The 24,754-nt window shown below is 33.3% G+C and overlaps 1 protein-coding gene across 2 annotated transcripts in view; it reads left to right on the top strand.

Annotated features, from left to right (window-relative positions):
- Positions 1–23,010, top strand: part of LOC107607623 (MLO-like protein 6) — a 30,778-nt gene extending 7,768 nt beyond the window's left edge. The window contains exons 6-15 of one of the 2 annotated variants that reach the window (XM_088493920.1): positions 3,355–3,443; positions 7,218–7,292; positions 7,393–7,487; positions 19,208–19,257; positions 19,566–19,606; positions 19,695–19,868; positions 20,535–20,570; positions 21,234–21,301; positions 21,412–21,472; positions 22,314–23,010. In XM_088493920.1, coding sequence (XP_088350046.1) covers positions 3,355–3,443; positions 7,218–7,292; positions 7,393–7,487; positions 19,208–19,257; positions 19,566–19,606; positions 19,695–19,868; positions 20,535–20,570; positions 21,234–21,301; positions 21,412–21,472; positions 22,314–22,736 — 1,112 coding nt within the window. In that variant the 3' untranslated portion in view covers positions 22,737–23,010. The remainder of the gene's footprint in view (positions 1–3,354; positions 3,444–7,217; positions 7,293–7,392; positions 7,488–19,207; positions 19,258–19,565; positions 19,607–19,694; positions 19,869–20,534; positions 20,571–21,233; positions 21,302–21,411; positions 21,473–22,313) is intronic. The other variant, XM_088493921.1, reaches the window with a different exon arrangement.
- Positions 23,011–24,754: the final 1,744 nt, after the last annotated feature.

The following is a 24,754-nucleotide window of genomic DNA, read 5'->3' as shown; positions in this document are numbered from 1 at the left end:
GTCTGCCGCAGTATCCACGTATCCGCGTCATCCACGCGTACGCGTCGCCTAACAGCAAGGCAACTATGGCAAATTTCATATCATTTCGAAGCCCCGGAAGTTAGCTTTTCAACACAACTAGAACCGTCTCATTCGGACCTCTGTAGCTCAAGTTATGATCGATTTAATACGAAGAGGTCAGGCTTGACAGCTTTGCAATTCCTTCAATTTCTTGTGTTCCTTCCACTTTTGCATGCTTCCTCTCTATCCTCTAAGCCATCCCTGCCCTATAAACCCTGAAAACACTCAACAAACATATCACAGCATCAAATGGTAATAAGAGAGGATTAAAAATATCTAATTTAATACCAAAGAAGCATGTTTTCAATCATAGCACAAAATTAGGAAGGAAAATGTAAAACATGCGATTTTTATGAATAAGTGTGAGAATAATGGGGTAAAATCTACTGAATTAAGCACAAGATAAACCGTAAAATAGCGGTTTATCAAGTGTATCATATTGAGAAAGATCAATACATTGTGGAGTACGAGTGGGTGCTACAGGAATGTCAGTGCTGGTGGAATGTGAAAATGGAAAGTGAGTTTCATAGAAGGTTATACTTTTAGATATAAAAATTTCTTTTGATTTTAAATCAATATGACGAAAACCCTTTGTTCTAAATTTAAAACCGAAAAAAGTTGTTTTCCTAGCTCTTGAATCTAATTTTGTTCTTGAATTTATTAATCTGGAGACATATGCAAGAGAACCAAATACTCTTAAATATGAAAGGATAGGTATGTTACCATACAAAAGCTTATAAGGACTAGTATTATCCAGTTTAGTGCTGTGCAGCCTATTAATTAGGTGAATAGCACGAGCAACTACGTATTGCCAAAAACAATGTGGAATTCCTGATCGAAATAACAGTGCTCTAGCAACACCTAAAATGTTTTGGTGTTTTCGCTTTACAATCTCGTTTTGTTCTGGTGTTTCTACACAAAAAATTTGGTATAAAATGCTAGTTGATATAAAAAATGATATTAGAATGAATTTTGGCCTATTGTCAGTCCTTATACACTTAACTTATTTTTTTAAATTGTACTTTGACAAAATTCAAAAAATTAATAACCAATTATGATGCCTCAGATTTGGTTTTCATAAAAAATTCAGGTGAATCTGCTTTTACCATCCACCACAGTAAAAAAGTACCTATGTCCTTCATTAATAAGGATAGAAATGGGACCCCACATATTCATATAAACAAAGTCAAAATAATCTTTTATTTTAGTTGTACTAAGATCAAAAGATAATTTTTTTTTTATTTTTCAAAATGACATGAGTTACAAGGAAGTTTTGAAGCAATACAATCTATAAAACGGATAATATTTCTTCATTAAAATCAGTTTATGCATGGGTATGTGTCCTAATTTAAGATGCCAAATGTTGTTGTGCTCAGTGTGTGAAGGTGTTATGTGATGAGTAATAGTCAAAGTTGCCGCCAATGAAGCTTGCTTTGTTGGAGGAGGGAGAAAGTGAGAGAATTCTAGTTCTCTACTCATTGTATATAACCCTTCTCTATACTTAGTAATGCTAATCATCTTTGATGTGGATTAATCTTGTATCTCACCACACTTATCATCGATTAACCGTTGCCAATATAAGTTTGAGGTTAATTTTGACATAGAGATCAATTTGAAATCAAAAGAGGGAATGTATAAAATATTTTTGAGAAATTTTTTTTTACAAAAAGTAATTATGCCAATTATGGTACTGACAGTTTTCGTCCCATTTGGCAATATCACATTGATTGGAGTAATATTTTGAAAGCTTGCAAAATATTTTAAGTCGAAAGTCACATGACCCATAGTGCAGATTTTAGAGTGATAATGTTCATAATTCTTCATTAAAATGTAATGCAATGGTATCATCATGATCCTCAGTAATCACGTGATTGATTGTGGTGTTATGTTGCTGTCGTTGCTGAAAATGGGAGGAGTACCCATGCTTCTTATAGCACACATATTCTGTGCGGCCTTGCTTGTTGCAATGAGAGCATGCCATTGTAACTCCACGACCTCTACTGCCTAGATTTTCTCTAGGGTGGAGAAAATAAGGGTTTGATTGATTTGTGTTAATTTTTGAAATTTGAGATTGAAGATTCGTGAATTGATGAAGGAGATTGGCATTGCTCTAGTTGTCAAAAGCACCACTCGAGGATATCTATTCACCATGTCCGCCATTTTTGAGAAATCAATGAATCACAGAATAATAAGAATTCAGATCTTCTTCTTCCTTCCAATTCGTTGATATGGAACAATTATGTTCACTAAGAAAGAATCTTGTGAAATAGGCTCTCATCAAACTCTATTGGATGAGTTTGAAAGAAGTGGTAAGAAAGGGAAAAAGAAAATGTCGAAGGAAAAATAAGGGAAAGAAAGAAAATAACGTCATTGGCAACTATTGGCAATTCACAACCTTTTAATTCGATTCACAACTTGATTGCTCTCCACGCTCACCGTACCATGAAGAAAATCTCATGTCTTAAACTATTCAAGTTGAGATGTTAATGGTTTGATGAAAGAGGAAGAGTGAAAGTTAAGAGAAAGAGAAAAATGAGTTCTTCTCATTTTGAAAAATTTTAAATGAATGAAAACAGAAAACTAAAAAAATGTTTAGTGGTTAACCTTATATACTCCTTATGTACTCCTACTATAAATAATTACCATCAATATTAAACTAATAAAGAAATAATCTAAGTAACAGGCACAACCACCCAACGCGACGATGGCGGCCCAATACACGGTCAGAAACTGCACCGAGGATGGTGTCGTCGTGAAGGGGAAAATGGAAACGAAGGTTTGCAAAATAGCTGGTGTGGCGATACCAAGGTAGTGCCTCCACGAAGGAAAAGTAGACAATCGCAATGGTGGATGGCAGAACAACGACACTGATGGAAGGCAGAACAACGATAGAGGAGAAGAAGAAGCAGAACTCACGATCGAGAGAAGAACCATTGAAGATTGAAAAAAAAGGGTGATTTTTAAAATTTAAAAAAGTATTCGGGTGTCCTCAATTAAGTTTAGTATCCTTAATTTTAGAATATTAAAATTTTTAACCGAATATTCAGATATTTCAAACATTTTTGTAATAGTAGAGATTTAATTAAAAAAAATTAAATAGTATAAAAATTTAATTAAAAAAGTATAAGAATTTAGTCTGTAGGATAATTAATTTTTTTTTATTTAGAGATTAATTTTCTTTCTGCGAAACTAAAAATGATCGGACCAATGGGAGTATGTCTATTATTTTTACTTTCAATCGTTTATACATGGACGAATCAGATGGCTCAACTTTATTTTAAATCTGAAATGCAGATCCTGAAAGGTTCAGGTTTGCAAGGGACACAACATTTGGACGAAGACACTTGAGTGCATGGAGTCGGACGTCAGTTTCCTTATGGATTGTAAGTTCACAATTATTATACATTAATCATTTACTTAAATTTTTTAAACTGGGTTATTATTGCCAGATTAACAAATAAGCTATACGCGAGTTCTGAATCTTGGGTGGTTAGAATTAGTTTGCTATAAGAACAATTATTACGAAATATTTTTGGAGTATTATTTTTTATATTTATAAAAAATAAAATGATTTAATATTGAAATTAATAAATAAAATAAAATTAATCTAACTTTAAAAAGATTGTATTATCTTAATAAAATATTAAAAAAATATATTTATATAATTATATTAATAAGATAATTAATATAAAATTTAATTAAATTATTATTATTGAGATCTAAATAAAATAAAAATAAAAATTAATATTAGAGTTGTTCTAACTTCTAAGTGACTCTAAATGTCAACAAATAAACTCTTTTTTCTATTTTTATGTTGATAGAATAATAATTAAAAGTAAGTATATATTTAAATAGGTCTTTAAAATATTTTATATTGATATTTTTGTTTACAAGAAAATTTTATTACGTTGAGTTCTTTGAACTTTATAAATGTAAAACATATAGTTTCTTCCGTCACACTTTTAACGATCTATTTGTCTAAGTGAAAATAATGAATCTGACTAAGGTAGAGGCTTATATGTCTTACTTTTGTAAAGTTCATGAACTTCAATGTAATAAAACTATTTTAGAGACGAAATCGTCTAAAGCAAAATTCTTTAGAAACCCATTTGAATATATACTCTAAAAGTAATATAAAATTTAATAAAGAGTAATTACCAAAATTATTAGTTCATGAAGTTTTTGAAATCGAATACTTTAGTCTCTCAGATTTTAAAATATAAAAAATAATTTTTAACGTTTAATTCTGTTAGGCAATACAATCTTCATCTATTAGTCATTAAGGGTAACTTGTTGATGTAGAATGTTAACTTACACACATAGTCATTAAGTGTCCACGTGTGCAAGCTGGACAAATTAGTCTCCAAGGTAAAATATAAAATAGTCCCGAAAAAATTTGAAAAATCTCAAAATAATTCTTAAAAATTTTTAAAATTCCAAAACAGTTCCTTCGAATATTCTTAATCTTTTTCAAAAGTCAATGTCTTATAATATTTTTATTAATCAAAATAATAAAATATTATAAAAGAATCTATAATAAATAAAAAATACAAAAAAAATAAAATATATACTAAAAGATAAATTTTATTCACTAACACTAAAATGTGATATGAAAATATTATTTAATTATTATTCTATGATACTTACATCGAAGTGATTTAAAAACTATAATAATAACAACTAAATCAAAGAAGTTGTTGCATTATAAAGCTCATTATTTATATATATAATAATTATTCTCCACATACAAGTCATATTTTTATACAAGTCTATACAAGTCATTTATATTCACGCGCGCACGTTCTTCTTCGTGGCATTACCGCACGTTCTTTTTCTTCTTCTTCTTGCTACACCTTCTTTTTCGTCGTTATTTTTCTCTTTCGTTTTCGTCGTTACCAACACCACCTCCTCCTCTTTCTCTTTTTTTCATTGGAATTTCTTCTCTTCATTCCTTTTCCTCCTTCTCCTCAATCATTAGTTTTCTCGTTGTTGAAGATAATGAATAATTCAAGTTCAGATTGTCAATTGAACCAAAATGAAATTGATTATTGTTTTGAATCCAATTAAGTGGTTGAGGTATGATTCAATTCTACTTAATTTTTTCGTTGTTAGTTTATGATTTTGTAGGTGAATAATGTTTCATCGTTGATGGATTGAATTGAATGTAATGTAAAAGTTCTGCATGAAAAAAAATATTTTTCTGTATTTCCAGTAAATTTTGGTGTAACACAAAGATATTTGGATGTAAAACGAAGATATTTGGGTGTATTGTTTAAGAATTTTTGGTGTATGTGTGCTGATAAGTTCTGCATAATTCAAAACTCTTCTTCTCCCTCCTTCTTATCTTCTGCCGCTTCTTCTCTTCTTTTTTTTCATCATCATCATTATCATCTTTTTTTTTTCGTATTCATCTTTTTTTTTTATCTTCTCAAGTTTCTTCTTGTTGTACTCTTTTAACAAGAATAAAAACAAAAAAATTAAACAAAGAAGAAGAAGAAACACATAATACTGCAAAATTATTTGGAAGATGATGAACTTACATTCATTCAATTAAAAAATAAATAAATAAGGAAAAAAAGAAGAAAAAAAATGCAGTAATAGAGAAAATATTTTTCTGTATTTGCAGCAAATTTGGGTGTAAATCGAAGATATTTGGGTGTAACACGAAGATATTCGAGTGTATTGTTTAAGAATTTTCAGTATATGTGTGCTAATAAGTTCTGCATAATTCAAAACTCTTCCTCTTCCTCCTCCTTATCTTCTGCTACTTCTTCTTCTTTTTTTCATCATCATCACCATCTTCTTCTTCTTTTTTTCTTATTCATATTTTTCTTTTTATTTTACCTTCTCAAGTTTCTTCTTGTTGTACTCTTTTATCAAGAATAAAAATAAAAAAAAAATCAAACAAAGAAGAAGAAGAAACATATAATGCTGCAAAATTACTTGGAAGAGGATGAACTTATATTCATTCAACTAAAACAAAGAAAGAAATAAGGAAAAAAAGAAGAAGAAGAAGAAGAAAAAATGCAGCATTAGAAGAAATATTTTTCTGTATTTGCAGCAAATTTGGGTGTAACACAAAAAAATATTTTGGGTGTAACACGAAGATATTCGAGTGTATTGTTTAAGAATTTTCGGTGTATGTGGGCTTATAAGTTCTACATAGTTCAAAACTCTTCCTCTTCCTCTTCCTCCTCCTCATCTTCTGCTTCTTCTTCTTCTTCTTCTTCTTCATCTTCTTGTTTCATATTCTTATAATTCATTTTGGGAGGAAAAATCAAACAAAGAAGAAAAAATTCATAATGTTGCAAAATCAATAGAAAGAGGAAGAGAAAAAAATGCAGCAACAACAACAGTAATAAAAAAACGACGATGAATATGAAACATGCGAAAAAAAAGAGAAAAAACGCAAAGAATGAGAAAAAGAAGGAAGAGGAGGAGGAGGAGGAAGAGGAACGCAGGATACAAATAGGAACAACGTGACACGCACGCGTTATGTAAGTGGCTTGTATGATTTCTATGCCAAAAAGACTTGTATGTGTAGCAGTATTCTATATCTAAACTCCTAATATATTGGCATCAAATAAACATAGAAAAATATTTATAAGTGAAAAAATATATTTTTTTTATATAACTATTAATTGTAGTGGCACAAATAGTTTTAACTGAAAGTCTATTTTATGTAATTTTATAATCAGAAAAATCTAAAATTTTTAAAAAACATGAATAAAATACTTAATTTACCAAGACTTTTTTTTTTTCAAGTGTTGCAAAGCATTAGGAGTTTATAATTTAAAAAAAAGATATTACTTTTAAATATTGTACTTTATTTTTGGAATTAATTTGTCTAAATTATACACGTAGACACTTAATAACTATGTATACGAGTCAATATTTTACGTCAGCATACCGTTAGTAACTAATGGAAGAAACTGTGTTGTCTAACAAAACTAAATGTTAAAGGATTATTTTATATATTTTGAAATCTAAAGAATTAAAGTGTTTAGTTTTAAAGACTTCAAAAACTTATTTAAATAATTATTCTTAATTAAATTGTTATTTATAAGACTCAAAATAAAATTAAAATGAAAATGAGCATTAGAGTTGCTTTAAGTGACACCGACAAATGAATTTCTTTCTTATTTTGCTGAATTTAGGTGAGCTTCTTTAGACAATTTTACGGATCAGTTACTAAAGCTGACTATGTAGCATTACGACATGGATTTATCATGGTGAGTTTGTAATTAAAAAAGAAAGATACTATCTTTTTTTCCTTTAACTTAAAAGGGCTTCCAAGTATATAATATAATAGAACATGTGTGATTATTCTAGGCACATTTGGCACCAGGAAGTGAAGCCAAATTTGATTTCCAGAAGTATATACATAGATCACTTGAAGAGGATTTCAAAATCGTTGTAGGAATAAGGTAAGTTATGATTTTTTTTAAACAAATATTTTAAATATTTTATTTATCAATATATAATAATTGAATAAAATTCAAAATATCTCCTGACAATTATCTCAAAAGACAACGAGGTCCTTAACAAAAAAAAAACCCAACTCGATCCCTGACAATTATTTTAAAAGGACAACGAGGCTCTTGTACCAAAAAAAAGTTAATGTTGTTTTTTTTGCACAGGGACTAATCAGTCCTAAAAAAAATATTAGGGGCTGAATTGGGTGTTTTTTTCTTAGGGCCTCATTGTCCTTTCGAGATAATTGTTAGGGGCTGAGTGGGGTATTCACTTTATATAATTTGAACGCAATTTATATTTTTGTATCTTATTACTTATCTCGTTTTTTTTTGGGTGACTATTACTTATCTCGTTTACAGTGTAAATAACTTGAATTTATAATAATTTGAAAAACGAGAGTATCTACATTAATCTAATATTTTAATCTTTTAGTATGCAACTACTTTAACAGATTAAATAATCAATTATATTTGAAAAGCGGGAGTACGTACTCCTCATCTAGCACCCCATGAGTTCGTCCACGCTCTGCCAGGATTTCACTGCGCCGCCTCCATGGTTACGCTTTTTTTTTTGTCTTTTCTTGGTCAAAGTCTTTTCTATCATCTTCTACTTTCTTCTCTTAATTTCTTTCCCACTTAGTTCCCTAATTTTCGTTTTTTCTCCCAATTCATTTCTTTTTTAATTCATTCCGTTTTCTAATTCACTCATTCTATATATCTTATTTCTCTCTGGAACATTAAATACCAATTCTGATTTTTTATACACCATGAACAACAAATCAGAGACTCAAAACCCTCATATAATTGATAGTGATCAGGAGGATAATTTGATCGTTTTAGCTTATGAAGATATTTCGGAAGGAATTCAAGCCTACACACGGAGCCTGTCTGGAAGAATTTTTTCGGATTGGATCTTTTTCGTAGGTACCATGGAAGGAGCTCTCTATGCAATATGGAATAAACCAGAAGGATTCAGAGTAGTCGAAAAATTCAGAAATCAGTTTCAATTTTTCTTTGAGAATGACTCTGATGTGACTCGAATTGAGAGGGGTTCGCCTTGGTTATTCAAGAATTATGTTATTCATGTTCGCAGATGGAAGCAGTCAATAAACATGGAGCATAATCACATCTCTTTTTTTTTCTGTATGGGCACAATTTTGGAGATTGCTTGAACAATACAAAACGCTTGAGGTTGGTCGAAAATTGGGTGGGAGACTTAGTGAAATTGAAGATGTTGCTCTATTTGAAGTTAGAGGCAAAGATACATGCATAGTGAAGGCTAAAGTGGAACTGAACGGTGATAAAAAAGTGAGGGATACACTGAAATTGCTTGATCTTAATAGAAAATGCTGAAAATTGGAGTACGCTATGAAGATATAGGTGTGTTTTGTACTTATTGTACAAAAATGGAACATGAATCTAAGAACTGCCAATTTTTTATTGATGATTTTGCCCAAAACAATATCAAGGAAGATAGAGTTGGTGAATGGCTTAAGGCAGATCAAGTCGGTAGGCGTTTAACTGAAAAGAGAGCTTCCTTCAATCCTAACTAACCTCGGGATGATTCTATTCCAGCTCAATCGAAGAAAAAATCTCCACCTGCTTAGCTTTTTGATAGTTTCTCAAAATGAGTGTGCAAGATTATCAGAAAAAAAAAGAATAATGAAAAAATTACTGCCAATTCGGGTTTTAGAGCAGAAAATGAGGGTGAATCAGAAAATACAGGTATGACTACTGATACTAATTCTTCTTCTAATGCTTTATTGGAGATATCCTATCCTATGAATAATGTCCAACGCAATAACAACGTCATATCCAAGCTTAAAAAGGCGAACAAAAAGCCAAACCTAAAATAACTTGCTAAAAAATCTGTGATAGATTTCAAAAGGTGGAGTGGAGGTAATGGTACTGAAGATATTTCAAAAAAAAATTTGTCTCAATGATAGTGTCTCTGAGGCTATGATGGTGGAGGGTGCCAGCCTTCAAGTGGCACCCAAAGAAATATGAAACTGCTCTCGTGGAATTGTCGGGGTTTGGGGAGACCCCTGACAATCCACAATCTTAAAGGGATTTACAAATCCTACTCCCCCGAGGTTGGTTTTATCTGTGAAACAAAAAATCAATCTCGATAAGTTGAAGAAAAACTAAGATCTTGTGGTTTCAAGGAATGGTTTATTGTGGATCCGAATGGATTATCAGGGGGTTTGGCAATGGCATGGAGGGATGGTTGCACTGTTCAGATTTTACAGCATGGTAGATTCTTCATTGCGGCATCAGTTCTGATAGCTGGTTCTAATGATCCCTATGGTATTCTAGGTGTTTATCTCAGTTCAAATGATCAACATAGAATGGCTCAGTTTGCTGAATTAACTTCAGTCATCTAACAGTTCGATGGTAATGTTGTGTTAATAGGTGATTTTAATGCCATTTCTAATCAATTGGAGAAAGCAGGTGGGGATGCTAAATCTCCTTCTTCTATTAAAACTTTTAACAGTTTTATTGATGATAATTCCCTGATTGATATTGGTATGGTCGGAAGACCATTCACTTGGTCGAATAGACGGAGGGGTGATGAGTTGATACAGGAAAGACTGGACCGATTCCTGGTAGGAGTTGATTGGCAGCAACTCTATCGCAATGCAACGGTTCTTAGACTATCAGAATCAGGGTTGGATCACTCCCTTCGTCTCTTAGACTCTAATCCGAGAACTGAGAGATCTAAATGCCGATTCAAATTCCAAGAAAGATGGTGTTCTAATGATGAAATAAGGTAGATTGTTAGACAGGTTTGGCACGAACAGGTTGATGGTTCAACCATGTATATTCTAGCTCAAAAAATAAAGCGTTGTCAGCATAAGATTGTCAGATGGCAGCAAGATCACAGATCTAATTCGAAGGTGGAGATTGATTTACTACAGTCTGAATTAGAGGAACTTCGTTTAGTAGGAATTCATGGAGGCGACATCATTTCAGAAATAGAAGACAAACTTGAAAAAGCATTGCAAAATGAGGAATCTTATTGGAAAGATAATTCTAGAGTCAAATGGCTCAAATCTGGTGATCAGAATACACCTTTCTTCCATTAGAAATTTAGAAATCGAACCCGAAGGAATAAAATTTGGCAACTAACTGGCAGTGATGGTGAAGTGGCTACTTCAAATACTGGTATTGCTTCTGTGGCTGAATCTTATTTCAAGGACATCTTTTCCTCCACTTGTCATGAGAACCCTGAACCTCTGTTTACTGATTTTGAACCTAAAGTTACAGCTCACATGAACCGTAGGCTTCAAAGACCAGTGACTATGGAGGAAGTGAAACATGCAACATTTAGCATTCACCCTCAAAGTGCTCTAGGAGATGATGATATGACAGCAAAATTTTTTCAAAGCTTTTGGAACATACTTAGTGGTGATGTGTTTCCAGCAGTTAAGAGCTTCTTTTTAGGGGGCAAAATTTTGAAGGATTTTAACCACACTCAGATCTATCTTATTCCCAAGATTTCTGATGCTAAAGATATGACTCAAGTAAGACTGATAAGCCTAACCTCAGTCTTTTACAAGATTATCTCCAAAGTATTTGTACATAGACTTCAGGGTATGATGAATAGACTAATTAGCCCTACGCAGAGTACTTTTATTAAAGGCAGATTAATCTTTGATAATATCCTAATTGCTAAAAAAAAAGGGACTCAAAAATAAAATGGTGCTAAAATTAGATATGAGTAAGGCATATGATAGGGTAGAATGTCACTTTCTTTGGTTTATATTGGAGAAGTTTGGTTTTGATTCCCGGTAGATCATGTGAATTCGAGAATTAGTGACAACTATTTCTTATTCTATTATTGTGGAAGGACAATCCTATGGTTTCTTCAAACCAAATAAAGGTATTTGACGAGGAGATCCTATATCTCCCTATCTTTTTCTTTTCTGTACAGAAGGTCTCTCCTTCTTGCTACACAAGGCAGAATAAAACAGACTAATTCAGGGTCTTCAGATACATAGGCAATGTCCCAAGGTCAACCACCTCCTCTTTGCTGATTATTCCATCTTATTCTGTAAGGTTAATCCTGAAGCATTCTCAAATATCCTGCATTTGTTGAATTCTTATGAAAGCATCAGTGGCCAAAAGGTAAATCTTAATAAATCTGCTGTATTCTTTTGTCACAATATTTTCTCCACTACTCATTCACTACTGGCTAACTCTATGAATATTAATCATATTGGGCTTCAGGATAAATACCTGGGTTTGCCGTATGCAGTCTCTAAATCGAAAAAGGCTTCTTTTAGTATGATCAAAGAAAAAGGTTCGGAAAAAAAATCCAAGGGTGGAAGCGCAATCTTCTATCGTCAGGTGGTAGACTCGTATTGTTTAAGGCAGTGGGAGAAGCTATTCTTATTTATACATTGTCTTGCTTCAAGTTGTCTGATGGTTTAATTTCAAAAATTCACTCTCTACTTTCTCAGTTCTGGTGGGAATAAAAAGGTTCTAAAAGGTGGATGGCTTAATTGGATTGGCTGGGAGTATGACTTACCCATGAAGAGAAGGAGACCTTGGATTTAAAGATCTCAGAATCTGAAATCTGACGCTTTTAGGCAAACAGTTTTGGCGACTCGTAACACAGCCTACTTCCCTATCATCCAAAATTCTTAGAGGTAAATACTTTAGCAATGGTAATTGATACGTAAAAATTAATTCTCCATAATAACTACCGGCAAGTATACAGGGTCGCATCAAGTAATAAAACTCACAAGACTGAGGTCGATCCCACGAGAATTAAAGAATTAAGCAATCAATAGTCAATTGATTATTCTAGTTAGACAATCATTTTGGAGTGATAAGCAACAGGAAATATAAATGACTAGAAATTAAAAGAAAGCAATAAAGTGCAAGAAAAGTAAAGGGCAAGAATATAAATTGCTGGAAAGTAAAATTGCACGAAAGTAAAGAACATCAAAGTAAAGTGTAGGGGAAATAAAATGCAGGAAGGTAAAGTACAAGGAACTAAATTTGCAAGAAGGTAAATGACTGAAGTAAAGATGGAAGACATAAGGGATTGGAGATGTTGATTTCTCTTGAATCAATGGGTCTCACTCCTTCTCAATCATGTAAGATAGATCTATGGCAGATTGTAAATAATTGGATCCCAATCTCTTGGTGACTCAATTTCTCTCAACACAATCAATTGCCACTCTCGTGATCTAATTGCTCATGAGAAGAGATGAAGTTCAATTTCTAATCCAAAAACCACACAACCCTCAAGACCTCAATTCAAAGTGGTTACATCTCACATACCAACTAAGAATGTATTGATCAAGAGGATTATGAGAGAAGAGCCTCAAACTGAATTCCATGATCCATTTATCAAGGCTCACATGTAATTCAAGTAGATCCAATCCCCCTCTCGGAAGTAATTGGATCTATGAAGTACAAAGACTCTCTCTTAGATAAACAAACATGATTTCTAATCTCATACTACATAAATCCACAGACCCCAATATTAGAGTGGTTATATGTCACGTACCAACTCTAAATCAAGAATCAACTTCATTATGCCAAGAGAATTCAAACTGAATCCTATGTTCCCTCTCTCAAGGTTCACAATAGAATTCTAATAGATCCAAGGATCTTTGAAGAACAAAACTCTCTTGCAAGGATTATAAAAGATATTCAAGTATGAAATTAGAATGAAGAAGAGAAGAAGAGATAAATATTAATTCAATCAAAATTAAAACAGAGCTCCTTTCCCAAATGCAGAGGGAATTAAGTGGTCATTGCTCTCAAATAAAAATCAAACTGCATAAAGTTAAAATATAGAAAATGAAAGATGAAGATTAAGAATTCAAAACTGAAAATTAAAGAATTCATAAACGAGAATTACAAATTAAACTAAATTACTACTAAGGAAGAAGAATAGAGAAAGGGACGAAGAGAGTATAAGGGGAGGGATCCGAAGACCCACTCCCAGTGGAGTGTGCCAATTCACAGAATTCAAATTAGTTTTCACTCTCTCCCCCAATCCAACCTTCCCTAATTCTATGAACCTAATGCCTTTATATAGCCTTTCCTAAATTGCAAATTGAAATGAAATTAAAAGCAAATTACAATCAAAATGAAAATTAACTATTCTAGATCATTCTTGTGGCCTTTATTGGTTGAGATTTATGGGCTTTACTTGCTTGAGTTTGGATGGACCTTGATGTAATTTAATTGAACCAAAACCAAGCTCCAGGGGTCACTTGGGCGTTAGTGGCAATAACGCCTTCACAAGCCCAAGTTAGCAACGTGTGTGTTAGTTCCCTAGAGGTCCAAGTCTTTGCTCTTGTTCTTGGGGCTTAAAGATGACCATGATTTGAGCTTCAATTTCATGCTTCACTATAGACTATTATCCATCGTTGGAAAGCTCTAGAAGCATCTCAATTGGATCTCTATAGCTTAAGTTTTGCTCCATTGAAGGTGACATGGTCAGCCTACCAGAATCGCAGGAGTTGTTGGCAAACACGCCTTTGTATTTCCAAGTTGCCAAGGCCTTCATATTCTGAAGCTCTAAATGAAGCCCGCTTTTGAAGCTTTAAACGAATGTCAACCCCATACTATGATATATGGTTAGAAAGCTCTGAATGTCTACTTTCAAACGTTGTTGGAATCACTTCATTTGAAGCTTTGTAGCTCAAGATATACTCCATTGAAGGAGGTAAGGTCAGGCTGCCAAGCTCACTAGCATTTTTGGCAAACACTCCCTTGTATTTCCAAGTTAGCAACGTTCTTCTTCCATTCTTCACCATCCAAAGCTTCCTGGCGTTGTTGCCAAACACGCCAATGCTTTCTTGAGTTGGCAACGTGATCGTGGCTTCCATTCTTCACCATCCAAAGCTTCCTGGCATTGTCATCGGACACGCCAATGTGTCCTGGAGTTGGCAACGTGCTTGAGCTTTCCTCATGGCTCTATGCTTGCTTCCTGGCGTTGTCATTGAACACGCCCATGTATCCTGGAGTTGGCAACGTGCTTGGGTAGAAGAATCATCATCCAGGGTCGCCTTGAGTTATTGCCAAACACGCCAACACAATTCTAAGGTGAGGAACGTTCTCGAGCCTTCATCCTTCTTGCCAAGTTTTGCTTCTTGGCGTTGTTGCCAAGCACTCAAGTAGTAGTGCAAGTTGGCAACGTGCCAATCCTTCCCAGAAGCACTCCTTGCTCCAGGGCTTCCTTGCTTCATCATTGGCCTTCATTGACCAAACAAAATGCATCAAAGTATTGCTATAATCACAAGATAATGCATCATTCATAGCATCAAACAATTCTTTGCATAAATCTCATGAAAATGCACAAAATCAACCATGTTTGATTGAATCAAGACAAGCATAAATTTCTCATCCAAGAACTTACTTATTGCCTAAGAAAATGCATGAAACCAACCTAAAGCACACAAAAAATAGCTAGTAAAACTAGCCAAGATACCCTGGCATCATAACACCAAACTTAAACCTTGCTTGTCCTCAAGCAAGAAAAGAACTATGCACAAAGAATTCTCTTAATTGGAATGTATTGAAGAATTGCTCATGATGCCTTAGTGGGTGAAGTAATTATGTGATAGTGGGGTGAACTCCAATTTATATGCTTATGCAAGGATTCCAGTGCTCATTAGTCCTTACATTTTAGAAGTCTTAGATCTTAGGACTTTCATTCAAATGATATTATGGAAGTCTCTTTATAGATAATCACCTTGAAGTAGCACTTATTTTCTAGCCTTTTTTCCTTTTTGGATTTTGACCTCGACTCTAAGTGTCATGTCTCAAAGCGGCTCTTTAGATAAGCTTTCAATCAATACTCCCAAACCAGTTGGTTTTAAGGTATTAGGTGTTGAAGCACCCCTTAGGATTTACTTGCTCAAGCCTCTCTCTTTGACACAATTCTACCACAAGCATTTAACTAGGATAGTAACTCTTTGAGTTCTCATTTATTTCTTTTTCTTCCTAGTAATTGATGCTCATAGCCTTTTGCCATGTTCTTTTGTTTTTCAGTTTGTTTTGCTTTCTTTTATTGGTACTTCTTGGATCAATAGATGTTTGAGAATCTCCATAATACTTCTTTGAACTTCATTTCCTGTCTATGAGCTCCCATGCAAGTTTTCACAAATATGCAACCTCAATACATAATCATACAATTAGAACCTCCACTTCTCTTAATCTTTTGCTTGCCCCAAGATTTATAAAATTCTTCAATATTTTCCTTTCAAATGAATGATTTCTTTGTTGTATTCTTAGAGATATTGGGTGCAAGTAAAATTCAGGATGATAATCATGATATCATAGCAACATGTTACAAATCAAATATCAAATTATGCTTATTCACAAGGAGTAATCACATATGCATACAAAGATAGAAGACAATCATGCAATTTAAAGTGCTGAAAACAAATAAGAGGAAAAGGAGCTTTACCACCTTATAGTTCATCTTCATTGTTGTTGTCATTTTCCTCCTACTCTTCCACCTCCCACACCAAATTTAGAATGATTGCTTGTCCTCAAGCAACAATTAAAACAGTGGTGATGGGGTTTATGATGGGTCATGAGTGTTTTTAACAGTGGAGTGTTTGTAGTACATGTGTTCAAGCAAGCGAAATAAAAAAAAAAATGACAATGAAGGCACAAGAAACAGAGACATTGATTGCAAAAACAAGTGGGGTGTGCATGATACATTGCATGAAAGATAAGTGGCACACCAAACTTAGTGTGACAATTTCACTTGGAATTGATGCAAGTATCCAGGAAAGACTGGAAATAAATTTTGTTGCATAGCAACACCAAACTTAGAATGCAATCATATGCCAATTTATTTAGAATGAAACTAAGCAAAAGAAACTATTGTATGTTAATAACACAATCACCAAAAGAAAAGATTGTCACGAGTAAGGATTTCTTGGTGAGGCATTAACACAAATAGTTGGGGACAATAGAAGAAAGTATTAAAAACAAAATAATGACTAAAACAAAGAGAAATAAAAAAGTGTCTAATATAGGTAATCAACCACCGGTAGATTGTTAATCACAATTAATCTCCGGTAACGGCACCAAAAACTTGATACTTAAAAATTAATTCTCCATAATAACTACCGGCAAGTATACCAGGTTGCATCAAGTAATAAAAATCACAAGAGTGAGGTCGATCCCACGAGGATTAAAGGATTAAGCAATCAATAGTCAATTGATTATTCTAGTTAGACAATCATTTTGGAGTGATAAGCAACAGGAAATATAAATGACTAGAAATTAAAAGAAAGCAATAAAGTGCAAGAAAAGTAAAGGGCAAGAATATAAATTGCTGGAAAGTAAAATTGCACGAAAGTAAATAACATCAAAGTAAAGTGTAGGGGAAATAAAATGCAGGAAGTTAAAGTACAAGGAACTAAATTTGCAAGAAGGTAAATGACTGAAGTAAAGATGGAAGACATAAGGGATTGGAGATGTTGATTTCTCTTGAATCAATGGGTCTCACTCCTTCTCAATCATGTAAGATAGATCCATGGCAGATTGTAAATAATTGGATCCCAATCTCTTGGTGACTCAATTTCTCTCAACACAATCAATTACCACTCTCGTGATCTAATTGCTCATGAGAAGAGATGAAGTTCAATTTCTCATCCAAAAACCACACAACCCTCAAGACCTCAATTCAAAGTGGTTACATCTCACATACCAACTAAGAATGTATTGATCAAGAGGATTATCAGAGAAGAGCCTCAAACTGAATTCCATGATCCCTTTCTCAAGGCTCACATGTAATTCAAGTAGATCCAATCCCCCTCTCGGTAGTAATTGGATCTATGAAGCACAAAGACTCTCTCTTAGATAAACAAACATGATTTCTAATCTCATACTACATAAATCCAAAGACCCCAATATTAGAGTGGTTATATGTCACGTACTAACTCTAAATCAAGAATCAACTTCATTATGCCAAGAGAATTCAAACTGAATCCTATGTTCCCTCTCTCAAGGTTCACAATAGGATTCTAATAGATCCAAGGATCTTTGAAGAAAAAAACTCTCTTGCAAGGATTATAAAAGATATCCAAGTATGAAATCATAATGAAGAAGAGAAGAATAGATAAACATTAATTCAAACAAAATTAAAACAGAGCTCCTTTCCTAAATGCAGAGGGAATTAAGTGGTCATTGCTCTCAAATAAAAATCAAATTGCATGAAGTTAAAATGCAGAAAATGAAAGATGAAGATTAAGAATTCAAAACTGAAAATTAAAGAATTCATAAATGAGAATTACAAATTAAACTAAATTACTACTAAGGAAGAAGAAAAGAGAAAGTGACGAAGAGAGTATGAGGGGAGGGGTCTGAAGACCCACTCCTAGTGGAGTGTGCCAATTCACATAATTCAAATTGGTCTTCACTCTCTCCCCCAATCCAACCTTCCCTAATTTTATGAAGCTAATGCCTTTATATAAGCTTTCCTAAATTGCAAATTGAAATGAAATTAAAAGCAAATTATAATCAAAATGAAATTAACTATTCTAGATCATTCTTATGGCCTTGATTGGTTGAGATTTATGGGCTTTGCTTGCTTGAGGTTGAATGGACCTTGAAGTAATTTAATTGAACCAAAACCAAGCTCCAGGGGTCACTTGGGCATTAGTGGCAATAACGCCTTCACAAGCCCAAGTTAGCAACGTGTGTGTTAGTTCCCTGGAGGTCCAAGTCTTTGCTCTTGTTCTTGGGGCTTAAAGATGACCATGATTTGAGCTTCAATTACATGCTTCACTATATACTATTATATATTGTTGGAAAGCTCTGAATGTCAGCTTTCCAATGCAACTTGAAGCACCTCAATTGGATCTCTGTAGATCAAGTTATGCTCCATTGAAGGAGACATGGTCAGCCTGCCAGAATCGCAGGAGTTGTTGGCAAACACGCCTTTGTATTTCCAAGTTGCCAACGCCTTCAGATTCTGAAGCTCTAAATGAATAATACCAAACTACTTAATTAATGTTAATCAAGTAAATACTAATAAATTAATTAAAAATAACAAATTTACATAATTAGAATGTCCCAAATAATTGATAATATGATATTCAGAGGACGTATAATTACGTACCATTTTAAATATTCTAATCTCAATCTTAAAACTAATTCAAAACCCTAAATCCCAATAAATGGCCAATACGTGGCGTAGCATGGTTAACATGCAGCTTGCGTGCTGCTTGGATGAAGACACGTAGCCTTCGCGTGTTTGGAGCCACTGATCATACACCTTGGCTTGATGAGCTGAGAATGTATGGTGTATGGTGATAGTGAAGGGGAACGAAAATGATATGTAGCCCAACTTCATTCTTCCTCCGTTTTTATACACTAGGAGTGGGTTTAAAGTCATAAATATCACTTGTTTCTAAAGCAAGGTTGCCTCTTGCATGTAGACAGCAGACAAAACGTTATCTGCGTGTTGCTGAATGACCGACACATTAACACGAAACTTGTCTGTTGAGCAACATATTACCTACATGTTGAACTACATTTTTGATATTTTTACAATTCTATAAAATATTCCAAACACCAATATTTAAATAAAATATTATTTTTTTATATCTAAAATAATTTCTGTACTTATTAACCTAATGAATCAAACTCTTTCTTTTTCTTTTATTTTATTGTTTAAATTGCAGTCCAATCATATGGATTTTTGCCGTGCTATTCTTGCTGACTCATACTCATGGTAAGCCTTTTGAATTTTGAAATAATTTTAAATACGACATGTTAGTCATGCTTAATTGACGGTGCAATATTTGAGTTGGTAAATGTTTGATAATCAACCATTAATTTGAGTCAGTCAAATAATTAATTTAGATGTTTATTTAATCAAAAGTTAAAATTTAAATTCAATCTTGTATATATACCGTTGTTTATTTTATCTCAATAGAAAATACACAGTTTCTATGTTTATAATTAATATGAATATTTTTTTATTTTTCTATTTCCTTTTTTCTTTCTATATATATAAACCATTTATTATACCATGGGCAGGCTGGTACTCTTACTATTGGCTTCCGTTTATCCCATTAACTGTAAGAATTCTAATGACCCTGTCTACATTTTCTTCCTTGAAGTATGGTTTCAAATAATTGAGTTTCTCATTATTGTGAATCTATACAGATAATCTTATTAGTGGGTGCTAAGCTTCAAACAATCATAACAAAGATGGGACTAAGGATTCAAGAAAGAGGAGAAGTGGTGCAAGGTTCACCTTTGGTTGAGCCTGGAGATGAACTATTTTGGTTCAATCGACCAGGCCTGCTTCTCTCTTTGGTTCATCTTGTTCTCTTTCAAGTACTTTCACCATCTCCTTTAGATTCTTTCAACCTTTAATAAATTAGTAAATTATTAAATTAGTACTTAAAAGATTCTAATATTAACAATGATTCTAAAAAAATTATATATTTGACAAATAATTAAATTTTTATATTAGCTCCTATAATTTTATCAAATTTATAATTGAATTTTTATATTTTAAAAGTTTTAAATTAAATTTTTACATTAATTTTAAATTTGTAATTAATTTTTTTAATAATAAACATTTTTTTCTTCCATCTCACACCATTAGTATTAGTATATTCCGTTAAGTTAAATGGTTTTAGAACATTAATTACATAATTACAAATTTAAAACTGTTGTAGAAATTCAATTAAAAACTTTTAAAGTATAAGAATTCAATTATAAATTGGATAAAACTATAGCGGCTAAAAGAGTAATTTAACCTTGACAAAATCATCCACCCATGACTTAATTAAAGACAACCTTTAAAAAGTATAATCTCCAACAATGATCATTTTGTCGAATTTCCCGTCTTTGATGATGGGTTATCAGATTTTTTAGTTCTTCTGGGATTCATTGCATCAGAACTAAAATTTTTTGGATATTGTTTAGATAGTTTACTATTTGATCAAATTCTAACATTCCTGTGTTCTGAAACTCTATTTTGCTTCCGTGGTGCAGAATGCATTTCAGCTTGCATTTTTGGCTTGGAGCACCGTAAGTTAACATCCGTATCAATTTTTCTGAAGTTTGTGATTTGATGGCTTCACTAGCGATAGTATTTGGACAACATATTCTAACAATGCTTAGATAACCTAATAAGGGTGACAAAGATGTTTCATGTAGATTCTCTGCCTTGAAATAATCTGTTTGGAAGAAGATTATAAAAAAAAATTTCTAAAATCTGAATTTTTAACCAAAACTAATTTTGATTAGTATATCAAACATGTCAAATCACATAAACTCCTTCCATCATAAAATTGCCTATCAAAATGATGGAAGCCCCTTGTATATTTTCTAGAGCTCCCTTCCATTCTTCCAAAAACTTTAAACCCAAACCTAGTGTATTATGAGTCTTACAGAATCAATAATACTTGTAAAAGAGTCACTCTATCGGAGGGCCAACACCTGAAAAATAGCTTAATAAGACTTTAGACTCTTTCACCATATAAACTAGCTTTTGTGGTAACCATTATCCCAAAGTTTTGTAGCCCATTACATAGTGCTTCATGCATGCATGGCTAATTAGAAGATAACTACTACATACATCTCATGTTGAATTCTAATGTTAATACGGGTATTACAATCGTTGAACACTTGATCAGTAGAAACAGCAATACTAAAAAGAACATTCTAATTTTTACCTTTTTTTTGTTCCAGTATGAATTCTCGATACGTTCTTGCTTTCACAAAACAACTGTAGATGTTGTCCTGAGAATTTCAATCGGGTAAGTTCTTCTTATTTTCCAAGGATGATTTTGTTTCTTGTATTTTGGAGATAGGACAAGCTTGCATTGTTAAAATTGTAGACTAATAATAGGCGTGGCAATTTTTTCAGAGTCGTCATTCAAGTTCTTTGCAGCTATGTGACTTTGCCCCTTTATGCTTTAGTCACTCAGGTTAGAGAAGGAAGACATATTTAAGCATTTCTTTCTTTGTTGTTTGTTAGGCCATTTATCTCGTTTATAATTTAGCAAAAAGAAAATGAAATCCCTCAATGTTTAAAACATCTTCATTTTACTCCAACATTTTTAAAAGATTTTTGTTTTATCCGTCCATTCTAATTTTGCTCCAATATCTTAATTTTTTTCTAATTTTAGTATTATCCATCCATTATTCTAGTTTTTTTCTAGAGTAATACCTCAAATCAACTTTTAAGAATTTTTAGTTTAAAACTTTAGTTTTTAACAAATTCTAATTACTAAGTTAGTCCCCAAAATTTTATTCTGTTAGACAAATTAAATTAATATCTACATCAGTTTGTTCATTTATATGAAAAGAGTAATATGAAAATTTTAAAAATTTAGAGATTATATATTATGTGTTCTATTAAATAGACAGCAACTGATTTTTCTAACTTTTTATTAAAATTTGATGTGAGACAAAAAAAAATATTAAAAACTAATTTAGTAATTAAAATTTATTAAGTGTGAAATTATTTGACTAATTTTTTTTTTTGAAACTGATTACGATATTACTTTTTTTTTCTATTTTCAAATTTATCATTTTTCCATCCATACACCTTGTTCCTACTATAATGTTGTGGTGGCCATAGCCTCCACCACCGCAGCTGCAGTAGAGTTAGAACAAAGTGTATGCATAAGAGGGTAATTTTGAAATAAAGTAATTCACTAATCGTTAATTGTTAATAATTAAAAAAAAAGGGACAAGTGAAAACGTCCGTTTGAATATTCACTATGCTTTTGCCAAACACTAATTTGATGATTTGGGGAACAACAGATGGGTTCAACTATGAAAACCACAGTTTTCAACGATAGAGTAGCAACAGCATTGAAGAACTGGCACCATAGTGCAAAGAAGCATGTCAAAGATAGTAAGCATGGAGAGGGTAACAACAGTGTGACACCATTCTCAAGTAGGCCAACAACACCAACTCACGGTCTCTCTCCGGTTCATCTTTTGTATAGGCACACTGTGGGTCACAGTGATAGTGTCCAAACCTCCCCAAGGATATCCAACTATGAAAATGAACAATGGCATCTTCAAGCTTCTCCTTCAACTACTAGCAACCATGACACTGATGAGAGGCAAGTTGTAGAGCAACCTTCCACACTAGAATCACCTGTCATCGGTGCTCAACATGAAATCAACATTAGTTTGTCGGAATTTTCTTTTGCAAATAGGCAAAATAGTAGAGATTAGATATCAGTTCTCAATAAGTTCGAATGCACTGCAGAATAAATTTTGCATATGAAATGCTTGCTTATGTAGTCACGAACCAAATGTAAACTATGATAAGATGCAGTTTCGAAGCCCCATTATTAACATGAGTAATCTATTTGTATTAAATTGAACATCAGTAATGAAAAGATTCTACTGATTTTACAAACTTAGTTGAAGAGTACAATCCAAGGTGATCTTCAACGAATTTTCGATTAACACTTTCATTCTTAATAAATTTTTATTATTTTTTAAAGTCTCGAATCTGTCAATAAGTTGATTCCTCATCACTTATAAAATTTTATATATAAATATTGATTCTTTATATATATTATTATAAAATAAATTAATTCTCTTATAAAAAAGTAATCCATCTAAAAAATGCTTAGAATAATAAAATTTGTTAAAGACTAAAGTGTGTGATTTAAAATTTTTTAAAAATTAATTTAAGTATTTTCTCTTTAATTGTATACTTTATGTGATTGAGATGGACTTAATACTTAAATTGGCCCATAATATTTGACTCAAACTTTAAATTGGCTCTTAAATCACTACAAGAAAAAAGGTCTATGGCCACGCTTTTTTTTGCCACGCTTTAAAAGCTTTAAAAGCGTGGTCAAAAGTGGTCAATGGACACGCTTTTGTGAGGGTGGCGATTGAAAAGAGATTTGGCCACGTTTTTTCTTGCCACGCTTTAAAAACGTGGCGAAAAGGGTCAACGGCCAAGCTTTTGGAAGGGTGGCAATTGATTAGAGAAACGGCCACGTTTTTTTTCTGCCACGCTTTTGAGAGAAACAGGGACATTTTAGAAGCGTGGGGGACAGAGTTTCATTACGGCCACGCTTACAAAATGTGGCCATATCGTAGTACTCTTTTGGAACGCTTTAAAAGCGTGGCCAAAAGCTTTTTTTTTAAAAAAAAAAACCCTAAAGACCCGGCCCCCAACCCAGTCCCCAACCCAATTGACATTCTTTCAACCCGTCCCCAACCTTTATCGGGCTACCCTCATCGAGCTCATCACATCCCTTGGTCACTCTTTCACCCTTGCTACCCTATTCGAGCTCACATTCCCGCCGTCTCCAGCACCACCCTCGCTGCGCCGTTAGCCTCCGCTCCCTCTCCGCCTTGTCTCCTCGTCGCCGTTACCAGCATCCTTACCATCAGCGTCAGCGCCAATGGCTTTCCGCGTCTCTTGCTCGGTGTCAGAGCTCGGAGGCCGCAACTGTTTTCTGCATCTCTTGCTCGGTGTCGATGTCGGTCTTGCCCTTGTTGAAGGAATATTTGCTTCGTTGCGTTGTTTCAGGTTCTTCTCCTCTTTCTTTCATGTTTCAATTCGCGCCAGCAGTGCATTTGCAAATTTTAGGGGTTTTTTTAGTGTTGTGCACAATTTGGGGGAGGTTTTGGTGGGGAACGGGAATTGAAAAATAACGATGAAATAAAGGATGGTTTGTTTATGAGTTCAAGCCTCTGGAATTTTGAATTCCATCTGCTTATAAATGCATTCATGAGCCAATTTTTTGGGGGTTCTTTAATATGATAACCTTGTTTATAGAATATTTTGTTGTTGTTTTGTGTGTTTGCACCTATGGTTACATGTTTATACCTGTGATTCTTTTTTTAAGTTCCGTATTCCTCTTTTCTTTTCTATTTGTTTTCTTCACTAAATCAGCTTCCTTTTGGTACTACTCTGTCCTCTGCCCTTGTTTGATATTTTTTCGATTGGAAATTTGGAATTTTGCTAGCAGGCCAGGGAAGTATGTGACTGAAACCTGAACTAGATGTAGGAATGATGTAATTTTCGTTGGCTTTTCAAGAAATGTTGCTTGTCATCCTTGAGTTTGTTTATTGTTCGAGTTGTGATTTTTTTCTCTGATTTAGGGACTGGTATAACCTTGAGAAGTTGAAGCAGGTGAAGGCATTTCGTTGTGGAGAGTATGATGAGTGCATCGAGAAGGCGAAGGCATCTGCTGCTAATTCGAATAAGAAGGCGGTGAAGTATG

The sequence above is a fragment of the Arachis ipaensis genome, chromosome B7 (assembly GCF_059453495.1).
Source record: "Arachis ipaensis isolate K30076 ecotype BB chromosome B7, ASM5945349v1, whole genome shotgun sequence".
In the NCBI taxonomy this organism is placed as follows: domain Eukaryota; kingdom Viridiplantae; phylum Streptophyta; class Magnoliopsida; order Fabales; family Fabaceae; genus Arachis; species Arachis ipaensis.
Note: the sequence above shows the minus strand (reverse complement) of the source record. Positions and strands in the feature narration are given on the sequence as shown.